This window comes from Populus euphratica, unplaced genomic scaffold (assembly GCF_000495115.2).
Source record: "Populus euphratica unplaced genomic scaffold, PopEup_1.0 scaffold1312.1, whole genome shotgun sequence".
Taxonomy (NCBI): domain Eukaryota; kingdom Viridiplantae; phylum Streptophyta; class Magnoliopsida; order Malpighiales; family Salicaceae; genus Populus; species Populus euphratica.
Window position 1 is genome coordinate 21,230 of NW_011501179.1, and position 22,352 is coordinate 43,581.

The 22,352-nt window shown below is 33.4% G+C and overlaps 1 protein-coding gene and 1 long non-coding RNA gene across 2 annotated transcripts; both read left to right on the forward strand.

Annotated features, from left to right (window-relative positions):
* The first annotated feature begins 699 nt into the window (after positions 1-699).
* Positions 700-4,325, forward strand: LOC105117392 (uncharacterized). The gene is made up of 2 exons (XR_840733.1): positions 700-831; positions 4,231-4,325. It is a non-coding gene; the product is annotated as an uncharacterized LOC105117392 (long non-coding RNA).
* On the forward strand, positions 817-3,973 carry LOC105117391 (cytochrome P450 734A1-like). The gene is made up of 5 exons (XM_011015040.1): positions 817-1,128; positions 2,085-2,308; positions 2,431-2,672; positions 2,765-3,140; positions 3,400-3,973. Exons 1-5 carry the CDS (start codon positions 840-842, stop codon positions 3,832-3,834), a joined length of 1,566 nt encoding a protein of 521 aa, XP_011013342.1. The 5' UTR covers positions 817-839; the 3' UTR covers positions 3,835-3,973.
* Positions 4,326-22,352: the final 18,027 nt, after the last annotated feature.

Sequence of the window (22,352 nt, forward strand, 5' to 3'; positions counted from 1 at the left end):
TTTATTCTAATACATAAAATTAGTCTAAAAATACTTGCGAATAAAATGTCATCTTACACGGGTAAATCTTTAACAAATTATTATTGTTATATCAAGATTTTTGCTTTGCTAACTGTATGATAATTAATTTAAATTTTATAAATTTTAGAATTATTAAAAATTTATATAATTATTAATTTTAAATTTTATAAAATTAATACAGATTTCCACAAGCCGATCAAAATAACATGTTAATAAAAAAAAAATTGTATTTTATATCTATAAAAAAAATCTAAAAACAAGAGCTTTTTTTTTAAAAAAAATACAAATAGAAGAGATTAATAATTCACAATTTAATACTAACGTATGACCTCTTTTAAAATTGAATGAATAAAAGAGTACGATTGTGTAATGTTGATTATATATATTATAAAATTGACAATTAGAAGATTTTGCTACACAACATTATACTATTAATGTTAATAAATTATTGTTTCTTAAAAAAAAAAGGGAAGCCATTAGTGCTCGTTGACCCTTAGAATTCCAATGGCGGCCCCTACGCCGTTGGCCTTGCTTGTTAGCCTGTCTTCCTCTCGTAAAAAAAAATAAAAAAAATAAGAAATAGTATTGAAATGCCAGCACACACTAGCTAGCAAGTAAAAAAAACCAGCCTACATAAGCGAAGAAGGGGGGAAAAAAAAAAAAAAACACCGCACAGACACGGTGAGAGAGAGAGAGAGAGAGAGATAGAGAGGAGAAGATAAGAAGCAAAAACAGAAAAGGCTGCTCCACTCTCACGAATTGGAGAAGAAAGAAAGCTCTCCCCCCCACCCTGTCTCTCTCTCTCTCTCTGTTTTAACATGGTGGAGCTGTTGTTGTATTACCACTGGCTTATTAAGCTGCTTGCCATCTCTTTCTTGGCATTAGTTTTGTTGTTAAAGATTGCAGTGTTACTTTGGTGGAGACCCCGAAGAATTGAACACCATTTTGCCAAGCAAGGAATCAGAGGACCCCCTTATCGTTTCTTCATTGGCAACGTGAAGGAGATCGTGGAAATGATGTTAAAGGCCTCTTCTCAACCCATGCCTTTCTCTCACAACATTCTTCCTAGAGTTCTCTCTTTTTACCATCACTGGAAGAAAATCTACGGTACTTCAACAACTTGAGATGACTACATAATTTGTCTCTTTCATGTACTTGATCATGAACCAAGAGTTTTTGTGCAGTTTTTACCACTTGTTGTGATTGTGCTTGGTGATCAATAAGGCACAGTTGTTTTGGGACCAATGACTTGTGTAACAAATGTGGTTTTTGAAACATCTCTGTCAAAGCACATGTTCATAAGAGTTTCTCTTGAAAATATCACTAAAGCTGCGGGTGGTGGGTGCTTCTGTTATGATGTGTTTTTTCAGCTTGGCTTGTGATCCATTCTCCAGAATTTGGGGCCTTTTTTTAAGAATTTTTTTTTTCTTGTTTTCTGAGTTCAGGTACTTCTTTTAACAACTTTTCAGCCTTTTTCTGTGCTTGGATGCTTGATGTTGAAGTTCCGAGTTTTGGACTGTTGCACTTCTTGTTTTCTTTTACTTTCTAGAGTTCTAAGCCAGACTATCATTTTTTATAAAAATTATATTTTTATGACCTTTTCTTTTCTTGTGCATATGTATTCTTCTCCAAAAGATTAATTTTGCTGGGTGTTAAAAGAAAATCATTAAGATGTAGCCTTCTTTGTCCTGGACCCACCATTTGCGATCCAGTGTCCACTTCTTTTGTTTTATTTGGAGCTTGTTTCCTGTTCATTGAAATGAAGCTGTAGGTGCTAGCAAGCAGATCGGTCTCGGTTGTCTTCTTGCTTCATTTCTTTTGTATCTGCTCTCTGAACTAATGATTATCAAGTTTCCTTCACATTCCTCTTTTAACATCTTTGATACTTGCTACTAGAGTATGTGTTGAAGTTCCTACTTCATTGGTGCAAATGCCATCTCTCTTGCCTTAATTGCTCCTTCCATTTTACTACTTGACTGGTTTATTTTAGGTCCAAATATTAACCTCTCTGGCTTGACATCCTTGCAACGCAGTTTGAATTGCATATTCTGGTGTTGTTGCAGGTGCAACGTTTCTAGTGTGGTTCGGACCGACGGTTCGACTCACCGTGTCCGACCCAGACCTCATTCGAGAAATCTTTACTTCCAAGTCTGAATTTTATGAGAAGATTGAGGCTCACCCTCTTGTTAAACAGCTCGAAGGTGATGGACTTCTTAGCCTCAAAGGAGAAAAATGGGCTCACCATAGGAAAATCATAGCACCCACATTCCACATGGAGAATCTCAAAGTAAGTTCAAAGTTAATCTAGGATTAAAAGTAGCTTTTGTATTAATTGGCTCAGGGAGGGGAGAAGAAGAAGAAGAAGAAGAATGTAGTCTCATACATTTATTTATTTTTCAATATATACAGTTGCTAGTTCCGGTGGTGGCAAAGAGCGTAACGGATATGCTGGAGCAATGGTCGACAGTGTCAAATTCCGACGAGGTGGAAATTGAAGTGTCTGAATGGTTCCAAACCCTAACAGAAGAAGTCATTACGAGAACAGCATTTGGTAGTAGCTACGAAGATGGAAAGGCCATTTTTCGATTACAAGCACAGCAAATGGTCCTTGCTGCCGTGGCATTCCAAAGAGTTCTGATCCCTGGCTACAGGTGGCAATTAATTAATGCACTGTGAACATCTTCAATTTCTTTTTTTATTAACATTTACAAGATCAGATGAATTATAATTTCTTGTTTTTCAGGTTCTTTCCAACAAAAAGAAACGTGAATTCGTGGAAACTGGACAAAGAAATCAGGAGATCGTTGATGAAGCTCATAGAAAGGAGAAGAGAGGGCTCGAGCATTATCAACGAAACACATCGTCATGGTCCTAAGGATTTGTTAGGACTAATGATTCAAGCCTCAAATTCATCTAAAGATGTAACCGTACATGACATTGTTGAAGAGTGCAAGAGCTTTTTCTTTGCGGGCAAACAGACCACATCCAACTTGCTGACGTGGACAACAGTCCTACTCGCAATGCACCCGCACTGGCAGGTTCAAGCACGTGAGGAGGTCTTGAGGGTTTGTGGATCACGTGACATACCCTCAAAAGATGATGTTGCCAAGCTTAAGACGGTAAAGCCCCCTTCAAAGACTGACGAAATTCATGTTTTGTCTGTTTTGAGATTGCTTGCTTGTTTCTACAGCCCAAAAAAAACTTTTGCTTTACTGCTTTTTTTTTAGGTTTTTTAAATTTCTTTTCCCTCTATCCTATATTAGATAGACGGATACAGTACTGATCAGATTTCTGCACTCATAAAAAAAAAAAAAAAGAAGGTATTGGTGGCAATTCCGTAATTCCAAATTATTTAGCGAATCTTGTTGTGGTGTGCAGCTGACCATGATTCTAAATGAATCCTTACGGTTGTACCCACCGACGATCGCAACAATCAGACGGTCGAAAGCTGATGTAGAGCTGGGGGGCTACAAAATCCCCCGTGGGACCGAGCTCCTGATACCGATATTGGCCCTTCATCATGATCAATCCATATGGGGCCACGATGCAAATGAATTCAATCCTCGTCGCTTCTCGAATGGCGTGGCCCGAGCAGCAAAGCACCATGTGGCGTTCATTCCATTCGGGCTAGGAGTCCGAACCTGCATTGGCCAAAATCTAGCCATCTTGCAAGCCAAATTAACACTCGCCATAATACTGCAACGATTCTCTTTCAGATTGGCCACTAGCTACCAACATGCGCCAACGGTCCTGATGCTACTTTACCCCCAACATGGTGCGCCCATCATCTTTCAGCGCCTGCCCAATCCATGATGATCAATCATCAAATACTCCAATGAAATCAAGGCTCATCATAATAAACTTATTCCTATCCTTTCGTGAGAGCGTGCAATTAAGAACTTCAGCGAGTTTCCCAGCAAAATATATAATATTGTTGCCATTAAAATATCCATAGGGCCTGTGAGGAGGAGTGGCAGTAGTGGCTAGCTAGTACACAATGGATTAAGCAAGAAATGTCATTGCCTATATATGTACCTACGTGCCCACCAAGCTCCTTCCCTCCAAGTCAAGACACCAACCCACCGTGGGTGGCCATGGGATTTCAACAAAATACATGCATTTTACCCTAATCCATGGTTTTCACGCAGGTGTTCAACGTCGAATTTGAGTTTCAATCAGCCTGGCTAGGACAGTGAATGTTTAACTTAGGTCTCTCTCATATGTATGTAATGTATATTGTTCAAGATCTCTAGACAGTTTTGTAATATTATGGTTTTATAAACCTCCTCTGTAGTTTATTATAATTATTGGCTCTCTCTCTCTCTCTCTCTCTAATCTGGTGTGTCATAAGAAATTAAAGTCTATTTATAAGCCATAAACATTATAATTTCAAAAAATTGATCAGTGCTGGTAATTAAATTCGTCCCAATTAAACACAAAACAATTAATCAATAATCTGAAGTGCGTCAATTTAAGTGGTCTTGAAAGCTGGAATTAGTAATTAAGATGTTGACATATAAAACAGGACAGATTTTTTTTTAGCTACAAATATAAAGTTTTCTTTTCATGAGATGAAGATTGAATACTTAGAACTTAAGGGGTGAGATGGTGATAATTATTTTGCAATAAAGTATGTATATTTTAAAAATATTTCTTATTTAAAAATATATTATAATAATATTATAATTTTTTTTAAAAAAATACAAGCGAACTACATTCTCAAAATGATGTCTAAAATAATAATAATTAATAAATTAAATCTAGATAAACAATGATTGTATTAAAGCCTTCTTGTTATATTTAATCATAAAATGCTAAATTAAGATACAAGTAGTAATGTGTGAAAAATAAAATTTAAGTTTTAACTAATTAACTTCTAGCCAAGAAAAAGTAAAGTATAATGTTTAAATTAAGCTTATAAAAAGCATGTAAACACTTGAGGTAATGCCCAGTTGTTTTTTTTTGTTTTCCTGTATTTAGGTTTGATCTTTTATCTGTATGTCTGTTATTCTCGTAGTGCTTTATATATCTTTTAGATTTATAAGATGTTTAGTAAATCCAAAAATTAATTGTGATGCGTGTAAACTGATATAGACATCTCGGGTTATAAAAAAAACATGTAAATAAAATAGTAAATAAATCTATAGATATATAGAACATGTAAATAAAGCTATAAAAAAAATATTAAAATAATTTGGTAAAAAAATAGACCATAGAGCTGAAAAAATTAAACTTGCAAAACTAAATTGCATAAAAGATAAATTGTGGAATAACTTAAGAAATCTGGTATTTAAACTATGTCAGAGAGTACGTAGACCAAAGAAAATATAAACGAGTAAGGATTTTAAAATGATATTTTAAAATCTAAAGTTACTTGTGAGACAATTAAAGAATCAAAATGAATTTGTAACTAGAAAATATAAAACTAATGTCCACTTTAGATTTTGCATTGGCATTTTGTTGCTCGAGGGACTCAAAATGACCTTTAATTGCTTGCATTGGAATTAGGTATGAAATTTCGGGCACGCGACCATGTTATTGGAAATTATCATAACAATCCACTTACCAATTAATGCATGCATTGTGGACATAGTTAAATGATTAATTAAGCCTCTTTTTTTTTTTTAAAATTTCATGAGCAGCTAGCTCTTAATTTTATGTAAAATGATTACTTAAAGGGTCACCAGTTAAGATTTGCGAAACCCCGTAGAAGCTGCTGGTCTTTTAGGTTACTTCATGTTCAAGTTTATAGTTTCTAGGGCATGGATGTGCGCTCAGTTCTACTACCGATCCATGGCTTTCCTGCGGGCCGAGAAGACGATGCTGATGGAGATAATTTTATTGTTTTTATGTGGCAGTTTTCGATTTCATTTGCGGTCAGTGCTCGCACATTGAACTAGTCTTAATTTGTCCTCGATCCCCATAGCAAATATATAAAATCATTTTTGAGAGACATTCTACATCAAACAGGGGGAGCTGATGAGTTTTCCTAGAAAATAGACAAAATATACAAGATCTAAAGCAGGAGGACAGTTGCAGCACTCAAGGCATGAAATGTTGTTTTAAAGCTAAAGAGACTGTGATCCGGCATGCAAATGAACTTTTATCTCCTTCCTTTATGGGGGTGTGGAGTATTTTTAGTGACAGGTGAGATTTTGAGAGCAGCAGCCTCCCTTTTTGTATTGCTTTTTGGGATCTTCTCATGCTCTCTGTTGAGGGTAACTCTAATCAAGGGGGCTCATGGTCCCCAGGAAGCAGCATGTGGCTGGGGGGATCGATCTCCCCATTCTTCTCTTCTTCTATTTTGGTGTGTGATTCTTCTGCTAAAAAAAAAAAAACAAAATAAAAAGTAATCGAAGCATGCCCTGATCAGCCATGTGATCACATCCTTAATTACCTTCCGAGACCTAATATTCAATTCTTGAGCACTCATCAATGGCAGATATATAGTATTACAGACTGTTTATTCTTCCTCGTCACGATGTAAGCCTAGAATACCGTGTTACTTGGGCCACCTTTTTATCATTTTTACGTTTTATAATGTGTGAGAGCTTTGGTATTATCTATAACTCGTAATAAGCTCTTGTGCTTGTGCTTGTGCTTGCTTGGGAAGAGCCAGAATAATTAACCCATCATAATTAATTAATTAATTAACTAACTAATACTGCAATGATCTCAAGTACACTTTTCCTGATTAATAGTAACAGTAATCCATATCTTAATCTCTTATTATTTATTTATTAGTATGGAATGGAATGGAGACTCTTTACTTTTCCTTTCATTTTGGTTTGTCTTCACATGCCTCCACGTCAACATCCATGGAGGCATGATGTCTCCCCAAGATCAACATTTATACTCTTTATTTTTATTTTTTATTAATTTTATTTTCGGTTTAGCTTGTGCATCTACAAAGAATAAATTGCTTCTTGAACCATTTTAAAAATGCACCTTTTATTTGATTTAATACATTTACAAAAATTTAATAAAGTCTTCTCTTTAAGATTTGAACATAAGAAAGGAATCAAACCTCCTTTACCGCCATGCCAACCCCTTGAAATTATATATAGGCAAAAATTAATGATCTTCTATCTCTCAATTTATTTACCAATATATTTTACCATTTTGGCCTTATATGGTTTTAATCATGGCCAATGCATCTATAATATCTTGATTTTGATATTATTCAGAATTTCAAATTCTAAAATCAAGCTTTTAATTTAAAAATTATAAAATAAAATTATTCAGAATTTCTAAGATCTTGTTATATAGATCTAAAGTTGTTTAAGATATATTACCGGAAACTTTGATTTTTTTTTTTTGGCTTTGAATAATTTCTCAAATACTAATTATCACAAATCACAAATTGTCTAATTTTTCAGCCTCTATAGTAATTTACACGAATTATCCATGAGAAATCTTCTAAATCTATATTTAGAAAAGAGGGATTGTCATGCCTAGAGTGTTAGCTCTAATATTGTGTTTACATAGTTTTTCTGTTTAACAAGCAACCCTTGTTCTTAAAAAAATAAAAGGTATAACTTGCTATTTATAGAAAAATTTGAAAAAGCCTATAAATTGATAAAATATCAATTTACCTTCTAAATGATATCCATGTATTAATTCAAGATAATTTTAGAAATTAACTCAATAAAATCCTTAATTTTTCTAAGTCTAGAAATATAATCTTTGTATTAATTATATTCTACTTCTTAATTTCTAAAATATATTTTAATCAAGTCATACTTAATTAAATCACTCTAGTTTAATTTATGACTAATGGTTCTTAATGTGTGTGACATATTAGGTTTCTAATACGTTGGCCCAAATATAAATTATAATTATAATTAAATAAAATTAAATAAATTAAACAATTTAATTTATTATTAATTCAATAATTAATTAATTTATATTTAAAAATCAAGTGCATCACCTAGAAAATTTTCATGATCCTCCAAATATTAAAAAAATCCTTAGTTATTTGACTTAAATTTTCAGTGATTGGTTTCTCAGTGTAATTAATATCATTTCATCAATAATATTCTAATTTATTATTAGTACTTATAAGTATATTTTTATCAAGGTTTTATATCATCATTTTACACTTGAAGTATCATTAACTTCTTAATTAGAGCATGTTTTATAATAACAAGTCTAATAATATAAGATACCTTAATTTATGGTAAGTGTTTATTTTAAATGCAGGTCTCTTAAATAAATCAAACGATTGATTGATGAGTTTAACTACTGAAATTGAGAAGACAAAGAGAGGGCTAAGCTTAGAAAACAAATGTTGGTTCATTCCAAACTAGAACACTATTTGGTTATTAGATTATAAATGAAGATGTAGAACTTGGATTTAAGTCTAATATATATAGATGGAAAGCTAAGACATAGGTCTAAAACTTTCATGAGAATTCAAGATTCAAAAGTGTCATTTTCAAGTTCAAATGGTAGCAACAACGGAGAAGTCAGAATTTATCTCGCAGCTCAAACACTGTTCAGTGTCCAGCCTTTATCTCAAGTTCTAGAAGTCTAAATGCACCGATCCTTTTTTTATTGGAAAGCTAAGATAATTTTCTAGAACTTTCATGAAGACTATCTTTTTAAATTTTAATTTTATCAATGATATTTTATTCAGATAAGAAGATAAGGATTATCGTAAAGTCAAGAGGTGGTCACCCACTCAACAATTAGTCATTAAATCAATAGCTTTGAATTTTAGCCTATAAAGGGAGGCATTTATCATTGATTTAGGCATCTTGGTTTTTAGATTAATATTATGTTCTTGTTCTCTTTCTTTATATTTTTGTAATGCTTAAGTCTTGCTTTCATTAATCTCTTGTTTATACCTTTCATTTCCTTTATTGTACTTGATGTAACCATATTATTCAATAGTTTCAACCACATCTACTTAATATTTTGTCCATGTTTTATATGTAAAATGCCTTGATATTTTTTGTTTTATGTTTTGAAGGCACTTTTGGATGAAAGATGCAAAAAGGAGTAAATTGAAGGTAATAGGTAGATTTGATGTCTAGTCAATATTGTGTGTAGAGCTTGAGTTTTAGTGATCAAAATGAAGTGATTCAAGTGGCACTAAAAAGCTAATATCCATACCTTTTTATAAATGTAATGCAAGAAAAATAAAAAGAGAAAGATCATGGAAATCACATTCTTCAAAGTCAAATCTCACATGTTGCCACTATTGACCTTTGTTCATTCAAAATTCAATATCTGGAGCTATAGAAGTCCAATTGACGGAAAATTAATTTTGTTGGATTCCTAACTCAAAGATCTATAAACGTTCCAAATTTTAGCAAAAAATGATGTCATATGAGGGAGATATGACGTTTTAAAGGTGATAATTGAATTTTGCCAGCAAACAGGTTTCGTGAAGAAACGAGTCCAAATTATGTTCTGAAGCTTCTAAACAGACATCCAAGTTTTTATATCAACAATTTAACTCCTCTAAGTCAAAGCTTGAAGATTTCGTGTAAGGCTATTTCTTCTTTTTAGGGAAATAGTTATTGAAGTACTTAAATGTAAACTGCCAATTTAAGAGAGGACTATTTTGTAAAATAGAGACTAGGGTTTCTTAGGATATAAAAAGAATGAGAGAAGGAAGGGAGCCAGCCACCCAAGAGGAGAAAAATGCCCCCCTCCTCTAAGAAACTCAAAATTATGCATTCTTCCTTCTTTTTGATGAGTTGTTTAACACACATGCAAGGCTAAACTTTTTTTTTGGTCGTAGGGACACGAAAACCTTTAGATTTCAAGAACTGTGAGATTTATTTTATCTTTTCTTTTCAATTTATATTATGAATATGTTTGTTCTCTTATTTTTATTTTTCCTATGATTGTTTATTTTAATTGCTAGAGCGGACTCTAAGTTATTATTGTGGATAATTTATTGCTAAGTTGATATCCAAACCAGAGTTGTGGTATGAACTTGTGAAGCAACTGAGTTTAATAATTATGGTGAATCTACATTATTAATCTTAGAGAGAACATTCAATCAAATCAAACATAAACTACTTACAGTTATGTTTTTTTGATTAATCAACTTATCTAGATCTAAAGGCTGTCATTGAATTAAATTACTAGTGCAGACACTATGGTTGTTTGATGGTTAGGGTTAGTTATATGACGGATCCGTTAACTAACCAATATTAAGAAGAGATAAATATTCAGAATATAAATTGATGTTTCATTTCCATGATTAGTTTTGATTTCTATTGGTGGATGTATGCTTGCGACCAAGGTTTTTTTTCTTGATAAATTTTAATTTTAATTGTTTTTGTTTGCTAGTTTAATTGCTGCAATAGTTTAGATAATCACAAACCAAATCCCCCCAATTACATAACGTACAACATAATAATCTGAATTGAAACTTCCTCGTGGGATCAACCCCTTGCTTGCTCTATACTATCTTATGTGTTTTAAGCTAAGGTAATTAATTTGTGCGACCGCGACATCGCAATAAATTTTGACGCCATTGCGAGGGAAGTAATTTTAGTTGATTCTTGTGCTTGTACTATTATCTTTAGTTGCTGTGATTGTTATTTATATCTCTAAGAAAAAAAAAAGAGAAACAGAATGTTTGCTTGTGACAGTACTGTTCACTTGCGGCAGCAGTACTGTTCAAAACAGAATTACTTGTGGAATTAGATTTTGACCTTTTGTTTCTTAAAAGGAAACGACCTTCTGAACAAAACTAGTGATGAATCACTAGCCTTACTATTGAGGCCAAATTCCGTTATTTTCTAGGGTTTTTAGGCAGTTTTAGCTTTCTAGCGTAGGATTCTTGTACATTTTGCATTGTTTTCGATCTCTTGTATGGTTGGTTTCTTTTGAGTTTTCTTAATGATCTATGCAGTAATCCGTTATGCTAATTAAATTCATGTGCAGTTGGATCTCAAAATAGAAAAAACTTTACACAGGTTACATAAGGAATCTCGCCCTAACACCATGGTTATTGCACGACAACAAACACCCAAGGAGCTTGCGGCCCCTAACATGGAAAACCAGCCACAATGTATAAACGTCGACAATAATGTAAACTTTGAGCTCAAATCTGGTTTTATATATTTGCTACCAATATTCAATAATCTTGCAGGTGAAGATCCAAATACTCATCTCAAGGAGTTCCATATGGTTTGCGTTGGCATAAAACCGAATGGAGTTGATGAAGAACATGTTAAGTTGAAAGCTTTCCCTTTCTCTTTAAAAGGGGCAACAAAGGCATGGCTTTTCTCCATTCTCCCAGGTTCAATTGGAACTTGGAATGGCATGAAAAAGATCTTTCTTTAAAAGTATTTTTCAGCATCTCAAGTTGCCAACTTAAGGAAAGAAATATGTGGGATTCAGCAATCTCATGGACAGACACTCTCTGAGTATTGGGAAAGATTTGAGCAACTATGCATTCAATGCCCTTATCATCAAATACCCAATCAGCTGCTCATTCAATATTTTTATGAAGGATTGATACCTACTAACCGTAGTATCATTGATGCTGCAAGTGGAGGCGTATTGATAAGGAGTTATTGATACTTCAAGTGCAAAATGATGATATAAAACTATGACAAAAATGCACTTTTAAGTACTAATCAGCTATCCTTAATGAATTGTATTTTATCTTCACGGTTTATAGATACCATTCCTAAAGGACGACATTGTGTATTACAAGTCCATCTAGCACATCGATGACAGACATCCAGTCGTTTTGCACGACGCTTCTTTGCAAAAGTGCTTTTACCTGTTCCAGGCATGTGTGAAATGAAGATTTAGAAGACTCACCTGATAATCGGACCTTTGCTTCAATCAACCAGCGAATATCTTTAGGAATTCCATGATTCATTAACAATCTCAATCTTGCACATCTAACACGATAAATTTTTGTACTCGCATTTTGAGGTAGAGCGGGAAAATACTTTTTCAATTTTTCAAGATTAGTGTCCATTTTCAAATGAGAATTGGAAGAGAGATTCAAATAATTGCACAAATAGATACACATATATCAATTATTGTGGGAAACTGAAAGAACTGACTTAAGTCACGGAGTACCGTTGTCCGCCATTTAACCGGGGTGAGAGAAACTAGCAAAAATCACTCAAAAAGAAACACAAAAACAATGTGAGAAAAAAAAATAATCAACCTTTATCTACAAAATCATTTAAACCAGTTGATTCATTTTCATTAAGAAAATTATCAAAGTGAGCTTTCAAACGATGTCTATTTTCTTTAAAATCATTGTCATTCATTGAATTCTCAATATCACAGGCCCCATAAGGATTGCTCCATCTTGGTTTTAGCTCTCTAGGGAATGCATAGAGTTGAGATTTATAAAACAAAACTTTTTGACCAGTATCAATCTTTTGACAATTTTCACAAGTTTTGCAGAATGCATGCGTGTTCTTGAACATGGTGGGCCAATAAAATCCATTTTGAAAGATTTTTACAGGTGTCTTTTGTCACGAGAAATAACTTCCACATGCTTCAAAATGACAAAGTTTAATGACACTACTTACCTCATTGTCCGGAATGAATCTTTGAAATATTTGATCAGGACAATATTTGAATAAGTTAGGGTTATCACAATAAAAGCTCTTCACTTCGTTCAAAAACTTTTCTTTGTCTTGGGTACTCCAATCAGCTGGCAAATCTCCTAAAGTAAGAAAATTGATATTTTTATTATACCAAGGCATTGGACTAAGAGAAAGTAAGGATTCGTTAGGAAAGTAATCATCCATTGGTGTGATGTCAGATGTCAAATCTGTTGTCACTGTTGACAAAAGATTCGCATCAACATTTTCGGTGATTGTTTCATTCGTGATTTCTTCCTCAGAATAAATCATTTGCAAATCTTCAGATTCATCCAACTTATTTTTACTTAAAGTAGATTCAAGTTGATCATAAACTAATTCCTCAATATGATCTACTTCTTGTAAATCATTATCATCTCCAGGTTGCTTGCAAATGTTGAAAATATTCATTTCCAATGTCATGTTTCCAAATGATAGCTTCATCAGTCCATTCATATAATTAATCAATGCGTTAGAAGTTGCAAGAAATGAACGTCCTAAAATAACAGGAAATGAATTACATGTTTTAACAGGTTCTGTGTCCAAGACAATAAAATCCACAGGATAAATGAATTTATCGACTTGTACTAACAATCTTCAATTATTCCTCTAGGCACTTTTATAGATCTATCAACAAGTAAAAGAGATATAGAAGTTGGTTTTAACTCACCTAGATTGAGACTCTGAAAAACTGAATATGGAAGTAAATTCACACTAGCACCAAGATCAAGTAAGGCTCTTTCAATTTTATGCTCTCCAATAAAGCAAGAAATTGTAGGACAACCAGGGTCTTTATATTTCAAAGCATTATTGTTTTGAAGAATAGCACTTACTTGTTCGGCTAGAAAGGCTTTCTTTTTCACATTCAGTTTCCTCTTCACAGTGCAGAGATCTTTCAAAAATTTAGCATAGGAAGGAACCTGTTTAATAGCATCCAGCAAAGGTATATTGATCCTTACCTGTTTGAAAGTTTCAAAGATTTCAGAGTTGTGATTTACTTTCCTTTGTTTGGTCATGGCTTGAGGAAATGGAAGTGCTGGCGGTGAATCAATCGTTTCTTTGCAATTTTCAGATTCATCCCCTTCCTTACCCTCAGAGATTGACTCATCATCTTTCTCATAAGGTTCAAGAGAGGGTTTTTCAATAACCTTACCGCTGCGCAGAGTAGTGACTGATTTGACTTGATCCATGTGTTGGCTTCCGGAACTACTTGCATTTGCATTGTATTGCCCTTTGGGATTTTGTTGTGTTTGAGATGGAAACTTACCTTTCTCTTGGAAACTAAGAGCAAATGTTAATTTAGCCAGAGTATCTTTAAAATCTGTCATGTTTTGAACAAGTTGAGTATTAATAGTCTCTTGCTTTTCAATGAATGCATGCAATGTTTCCTCAAGATTTCTTCTAGAAGGTGAAGCATAAGAAGGTGCATATCCATGAGAATTTTGGAAATTATGGTGTGCTTGAAACGGTGGTTGTGAAGTTTGTGCATTGTTGTTCTCACTCTTCCAACTAAAATTTGGATGATTTCTCCAACCAGGGTTGTATGTTTGGGAGTATGGGTTGTGGTTGGCCCTTTGGAAACTGTTTAAAGCATGGGCTTGTTCATGGAGACATTCCTTAAAAGAAGGCAAGGTTGGACAATCGTTGGTTGAGTGTTCATTTATTTCACAGATTTGACACACAATGTTTTCAACAGATTTTAATTGACCACTCTTTTTCAATTCTAGTGCCTCGACTTTTCTAGCTAAAGATGCAAATTTGGCTTGAAGGTCATGATCTTCCCTAAGGTTGTACATACCTCCACTAGATGTGTGAGGTTGAGTTTTACTCGGTGCCTCATAAGTACCCGCGGTGTCCCAATTTTGAGCATTTTTAGCTAACAAGTCTAAGTACTCCATTGCTTCATCAGGGTCTTTATTTTCAAAAGTTCCATTGCACATCAATTCAACCATTTGCCTATCTTTAGGTGTTAACCCTTCATAGAAATGTGAAACCAATCTCCATGTTTCAAAACCATGATGAGGGCAAGTACTAAGCAAGTCTCGATACCTATCCCAACATTTGTAAAATGTTTCTCCTGGTTTTTGAGTGAAAGTGGTGATTTGTCTTTTGAAAGAGTTTGTTCTATGAGATGGGAAAAACTTCTTCAAAAACTGTTGTTGCATTTCATCCCAAGAACGAATGGATCCTGGTCTTAAATTTTGTAGCCATGTTTTAGCTTTATCTTTTAATGAAAAAGGAAAAAGCTTTAATCTGATGGTGTTCATGCTACAATTTAAGTTATTATATGTGTTGCACACCTCCTCAAATTCCCTTAAATGCAAGTATGGATTTTCCAATTCCAAACCATGAAAAGAAGGTAAAAGTTGAATAATACCTGGTTTAAAATTAAAATGAGATGCATCAGGAGGAAAAACTATACATGATCGTGCACTTGTTCTTGTGGGATTCATGTGGTCTCTAAGTGTTCTAGCACGGTTATTCTCATTATTCTCATTTTGAAGTGATTGATTATCTTCTTCGGCCATATTTTCTAAAAATGATGAGGATATCCTACAAAGTCTACCACTTGATGTACGTGACCACACTCTCATGCACGAGTAGGAATAAAATAAAAAAGAAGAAGAAAGCAAAAGAAGGAGGAAGAAAACAAAATAAAAAGAAACAAAAGAAAAGAAACAAAGTTATATACAAGAAAAGTGAAAAGAGAAAATACTATAATTTATACATGAACTTACCTCCCCGGCAACGGCGCCAAAAACTTGACACGACCAAAAGGTTGATGTCTTCTCCCAAGTGCAGGAGTGTCGAAGTAATAAATAACCCAGCAAGACCGGGGTCGAACCACAGGGAGGTTAATTGTACAAATTATAGACAACAATTATAAACAACAATAATAGCAATAATAATAACAACAATAACAATAACAATAACAACAACAACTATAATAATAATAGTAGTAGTAGTAGTAGTAGTAGTAGTAGTAATAATAGTAGTAGTAGTAATAGTAATAATAATAACAATAATAATAAAGAAAGAGAAGAAGAAGAAGATGATGAAAACTTGGAGATGAAAAATTAATGTAAGGATTAAACAATAATAATAACAAATGTCAAGGTTAGAGGTTCCACTAATGGTATATCAAACAAGTATAGTATAAACTCTTATTATTGAATTGGAAACTACACACAAAGGAGGTTCCAATCAGATTATATATTGTTAACATGATTATATTAGCCATCTTATTCAATTAATGCTAATACTTGCAAATCTCGTCAAGCATTCATGATTATAACTTATGTTAACAACAAATCAAGTTCCTTTCATAGCTCAGGTGTCGGTTATACCATACATTATGGGCTATGAAAGTGCCAAGCATTTGTTGTACCAAATGTTATACAACATAAATCAAGATTAATCATTTAACAAGCAAAGTATTAAAGAGTGAACAAGATAACAAATATAAAACATGTTAGTATCAAACATTAAAGTCCATATTAAGTTTAAATTATACTTATTCTTACACCATTAGTGTAACCTTTTCACCTTGACATAACTAACTTAGCTAGACATAATGAAAGAAAGCAAAATAGATAAACAAAATAAGAACATAGAAGTTAACTAAGTTAAGGAAAGGAAATGAAAGGCATAAACTTAATATTAATGAAAGCAAAGCATAAACATTACAAAAAATACAAAGAGAGAAAGGAAGAGCATGATCTTGATCTGGAAACCAAGATGCCTAAATGCATGGCAAATGCCTCCTTTTATAGGCCAAAAATGGGAACTATTGATTTGATGACTAATTGATAAGTGGGTGGCCAACTCTTGACTTGGTGACAATCCTTATCTTCTCTTGTCTGCCCAAAACGTCATTGATAACGTCAAAACTGGAGCCAGGTGCAAACATGAAAGTTGTAGGCAATTGTCTCGGCTTTCTTGTGTAAACAATTCAGCTCATTTGGACTTCTAGAACTCCAGATATGGCCAAAATACCAAACAGTGCTCGGGCTGGAAGACAGATTCGGGCTTCTTTGTTGTTGCTACAATTTGGACTTGATAATGGCCTTTTTAGATCTTGGGCTCCATATGAAAGTTGTAGGCCTATGTCTTACCTTTCCATCCATATAAATTGGACCTAAATCTGAGATCTGTAGCTCCAGATATGACCCAATTACCGAACAGGTTGTAGGCCTATGTCTTAGCTTTCCATCCATATAAATTGGACCTAAATCTGAGATCTGTAGCTCCAGATATAACCCAATTACCGAACAGTGTTCCGGTTTGGATTGCACCGACATCTCTTCTCTAAGTTCGACCATCTCTTTATCCATGCAATTTAAGTGCTTCAAGTCATCAATCAATCCTTTCATTTATGTGATAGACCTGCATTAAAAATAGACATTTACCATAAATTATAGGTATCTTATATTATTAGATATATTATTATAAAACATGCTTTAGTTAAGGAGTTATTGATACTTCAAGTGCAGAATGATGATATAAAACCTTGATAAAAATACACTTTTAAGTACTAATCATCAAGGTTAGAGGTTCCACTAATGGTATGTCAAACAAGTATAGTATAAACTCTTATTATTCAATTGGAAACCACACACAAAGGAGGTTCCAATCAGATTATAGATTGTTAACATGATTACATTAGTCATCTTATTCGATTAATGCTAATACTTGTAAATCTCATCAAGCATTCATGATTATAACTTATGTTAACAACAAATCAAGTTCCTTTCATAGCTCAAGTGTCAGTTATACCATACAGTATGGGCTATGAAAGTGCCAAGCATTTGTTGTACCAAGTATTATATAACATAAATCATGATTAGTCATTTAACAAGCAAAGTATTAAAGAGTGAACAAGATAACAAATACAAAACATGTTAGTATCAAACATTAAAGTCCATATTAAGTTTACACTATACTTATTCTTACACCATTAATGTAACCTTTTCACCTTGACATAATAAACTTAGCTAGACATAATGAAAGAAAGAAAAATAAATAAACAAAATAAGAACATAAATAAAATAAAAGTTAACTAAGTAAATGAAAGGAAATGAAAGCAAAGCATAAACATTACAAAAAATAGAAAGAAAGAAAGCAAGAACATGATCTTGATCTGGAAACCAAGATGCCTAAATGCATGGAAAATGCCTCCTTTTATAGGCCAAAATTAGGAACTATTGATTTGATGACTAATTGATGAGTGGGTAGCCAACTCTTGACTTGGTGACAATCCTTATCTTCTCTTGTCTGCCCAAAACGTCATTGATAACGTCAAAATTGGAGCCAGTTGCAAACATGAAAGTTGTAGGCAATTGTCTCACTTGTCTGCCCAAAATGTCATTGATAACGTCAAAATTGGAGCCAATCAAAAACATTAAAGTTGTAGGAAATTATCTCAGCTTTCTTGTGTAAAAAATTCAGCTCATTTAAACTTCTAGAACTCCAGATATGGCCAAAATACTAAACAATGCTCGGGTTGGAGGACAGCTTCGGGCTTCTTTGTTGTTGCAATAATTTGGACTTGAAAATGACCTTTTTAGATCTTGAACTCCATATGAAAGTTGTAGGCCTATGTCTTACCTTTTCATCCATATAAAGTAGACCTAAATTTGAGATCTGTAGCTCCAGATATCACCCAATTACCAAATAGAGTTCCGGTTTGGATTGCACCGACATCTCTTTTCTAATTTTGGTCATCTCTTTGCCCTTGCAATTTAAGTTCTTAAAGTCATCAATCAATCCTTTCATTTATGTGATAGACCTGCATTTAAAATGAATATTTACCACAAATTAAAGGTATCTTATATTATTAGATATATTATTATAAAACATGCTTTAGTTAAGGAGTTATTGATACTTCAAGTGCAAAATAATAATATAAAATATAGGTATCTTATATTATTAGATACATTATTATAAAACATATTTTAGTTAAGGAGTTATTGATACTTCAAGTGCAAAATGATGATATAAAACCATGATAAAAATACACTTTTAAGTACTAATCACAACCCCCAACCAGCTTATTACTAGTCCCTAGTAATCAAAGCGTTAAAATAGAAAAATAATTTGCAAATTCCACAAAGCAAGGTATTCATCATTTAACTTCCATTAATCTATCCAGATAAACAAACTCTCATTAAATTTATATATCTGCTCAATACCTCTTAACAAGATATTTATAAACCTTTCTTTTATGCTCAATGTATCAACACATAATTATGGGGCTTTTCTTGGAAGAAAACAAAATTTTTGTTCTAATGTTTAAGGTTAACTTCCTTGGGTTGAGATTATTATTTTTGTCTTCTTCTTTTTTTTTTCTTCTAAAAAATATATATACATATAATTTAAAAACACCATGCATCTTTAACCCATGTAACGAGCTTTCAGCTAATGACTCCCAGACCAGTTGGTCTTAGGGCATTAGGTGTTAAGACACCCCTACGAGCTTAGTAACTCGGGTCGACCCATGTAACAAGCGTTCAACTAATGACTCCCAGACCAGTTGGTCTTAGGGCATTAGGTGTTAAGACACCCTTATGAGCTTAATAACTCGGGTCGCAGATACTAATATGTAGATAGTGCAATGTTTGATTCCCTTAAGCTTTTCTCCTCAATTCATGTAACAAGCGTTGGACCAATAGCTCCCAAGTTAGTTGACTTTAGGGTATTAGGTGTTAAAACACCCCTTTCGGCTTAATTGCTTAGGTTAAGGAGGCTATGAAACCAAACTTATCTACATTTTTATTATCATCATTTTTTTTCTTTTTTTTTTCTTTTTTTTTTAATTATATACTATCCCTTTTCCTTAGGTGTTACCTTTAACAAAAGAACATCCAGATTTGAATTGAAAGCTTTAATAGCCCAATAAGCTTTATGTTCAAGTTCCACAGGCAAGTGACAAGGTTTTCCATAGACTAGTCTATAAGGTGACATACCTAATGATGTTTTATAAGCAGTTCGATAAGCCCAAAGTGCATCATTAAGTCTTAAAGACCAGTCTTTCTTATTAGGGTTCATTGTTTTCTCCAAAATATGTTTGATCTCCCTATTAGCAAGCTCTACTTGTCCACTTGTTTGAGGGTGATAAGGGGTGGCAACTTTGTGTGTGATTCCATATTTCTTCATTAAAGACTCAAATGGCTTGTTGCAGAAATGTGTTCCACCATCACTTATTATGGCTCGAGGGACTCGAAATCGACTCAAAATATTTTCTTTCAAAAACTTTATCACTGTTTTGTGATCATTGTTTCGACTTGAAATTGCCTCTATCCATTTTGAAACATAATCTACTGCGACTAATATGTATAAGAGACCAAATGATGGAGGGAATGGACCCATGAAATCTATACCCCAACAGTCAAAGATCTCAATGACAATAATAAGATTTAAAGGCATCATGTGACGTTTTGAAATAGATCCCAACTTTTGACAATTTTCACAAGACTTGCAGAATGCATGTGAGTCTTTGAACATGGTGGGCCAGTAAAATCCACTTTGTAAGATTTTTGCAGTTGTCTTTCTTGACGAGAAATGGCCCCCACATGCCTTAGAATGACAAAATTTAATGACACTACTTACCTCATTATCAGGAATGCATCTTCGAAATATTTGATCAGGACAATATTTGAATAAATAAGGATCATCCCAATAAAAGTTCTTCACTTCGTTCAAGAACTTTCTTTTATCTTGGGTACTCCAATGAGCTGGCAATTGTCCTGAAACAAGAAAATTGACAATATTAGCAAACCAAGGCATTGTAGAGACAAAAAGTAAAGATTCATCGGGAAAGTAGTCATCGATTGGTGTGATGTCAGTTTTCAAATTTGTTGTCAATCTTGACAAGTGATCTGCGACAACATTTTCGCTGCCTTTCTTATCTTTGATTGTGATATCAAATTCTTGAAGTAATAAAATCCACCGCACCAATCTAGCCTTAGAATCATTCTTAGAAAGAAGATATTTCAATGCTACATGATCACTAAAAACAACAACAGGTGAGCCAACAAGATAAGATCTGAATTTTTCACATGCAAATAGTACTGCAAGTAATTCTTTTTCAGTGGTGGTATAATTCATTTGAGCACTATTTAAAGTTTTACTTGCATAGTAAATTACATAAGATTTCTTATCTTTTCTTTGTCCCAAAACAACACCTACGACATAATCACTAGCATCACATATTATTTCAAAAGGTAATGACCAATCGGAAGGTTGAATAATAGGAGCACAAGTAAGCAAGTTTTTAAGTTTAACAAAGGCTTCTTCACAATGTTCAGTCCATTCAAAAATAATATCCTTTGTTAGAAGGTTACTTAAAGGCTTAGATATTATACTAAAATCTTTGATGAACCTTCTATAAAAACCACCATATCCTAGGAATGATCTAACGTCTTTAAGAGATTTTGGTGTTGGCAAGTTTGCAATTAACTCGATTTTAGATTTGTCAACCTCAATTCCTTTTGATGAAACAATGTGACCAAGTACAATGCCGTTTGTTACCATAAAATGACATTTTTCCCAATTCAGCACAAGATTCTTCTCTTCACACCTGGTCAAAACCTTTTCTAAGTTAGTCAAACAATCATCAAATGAATCGCCAAAAACAGAAAAGTCATCCATGAAAATCTCAAGAAAATGTTCAACCATATCACTAAATATACTAAGCATGCATCTTTGAAATGTGGCTGGTGCATTACATAATCCAAAAGGCATCCTTCGATATGCAAAAGTACCAAATGAACATGTGAAAGTAGTCTTCTCTTGATCTTCTAATGCAATTTCAATTTGGTTGTAACCCAAATAGCCATCTAGGAAACAATAAAATTCATGACCTCCAACTCTTTCTAGGATTTGATCCATGAAAGGTAAAGGAAAATGATCTTTTCTAGTCATTGAATTAAGTTTCCTATAGTCAATGCACATGCGCCAACCAGTAACAATTCTAGTGGGAATTAACTCATTGTTCTCATTTGTTATCATAGTGACTCCAGACTTCTTGGGTACAACTTGGGTAGGACTTACCCATTTGCTGTCAGAAATAGGATAAATGATTTCATTATCTAGAAGCTTAATGACTTCATTTTTCACTACTTCTTTCATATTAGGATTTAGCCTTCGTTGCATTTCTCTAGAGGGTTTAGCATTTTCCTCTAAATAAATTCTATGTGTACAAATCAAAGGACTAATTCCTTTTATATTAGCTATGGTCCATCCTAATGCATTTTTGTGCATTTTTCAGAGTTTTTAATAACTTACCTTCTTGATGTGCATTAAGTTTGGAAGAGATTATTACCGGAAAAGTTTCATTTTCTCCAAAAAATGAGTATTTGAGATTGGATGGCAACGATTTCAAATCAGGTTTTGGTGGTTGACCATTTGAAGGTATGGACTTAATTAATCGTGGTGTCAATTCCTCAATTTGTGGCCTCCAATTACTTGTCTTTGATTCTTCTTGAAAATAAATCATTTACAAATCATCAGATTCATCAATCTCAATTTCACTAGAAGTGGTTGGAAATTGATCATGAATTAATTTTTCAGTAAAGTCCACTTCCTGTAAATCATTATCATCTCTAGGTTGCTTGCAGATGTTGAAAATATTCATCTCCAATGTCATGTTTCCAAATGATAGCTTCATCAGTCCATTCCTACAATTAATCAATGCATTAGAAGTTGCAAGAAATGGACGTCCTAAAATAATAGGAAATGAATTACATACTT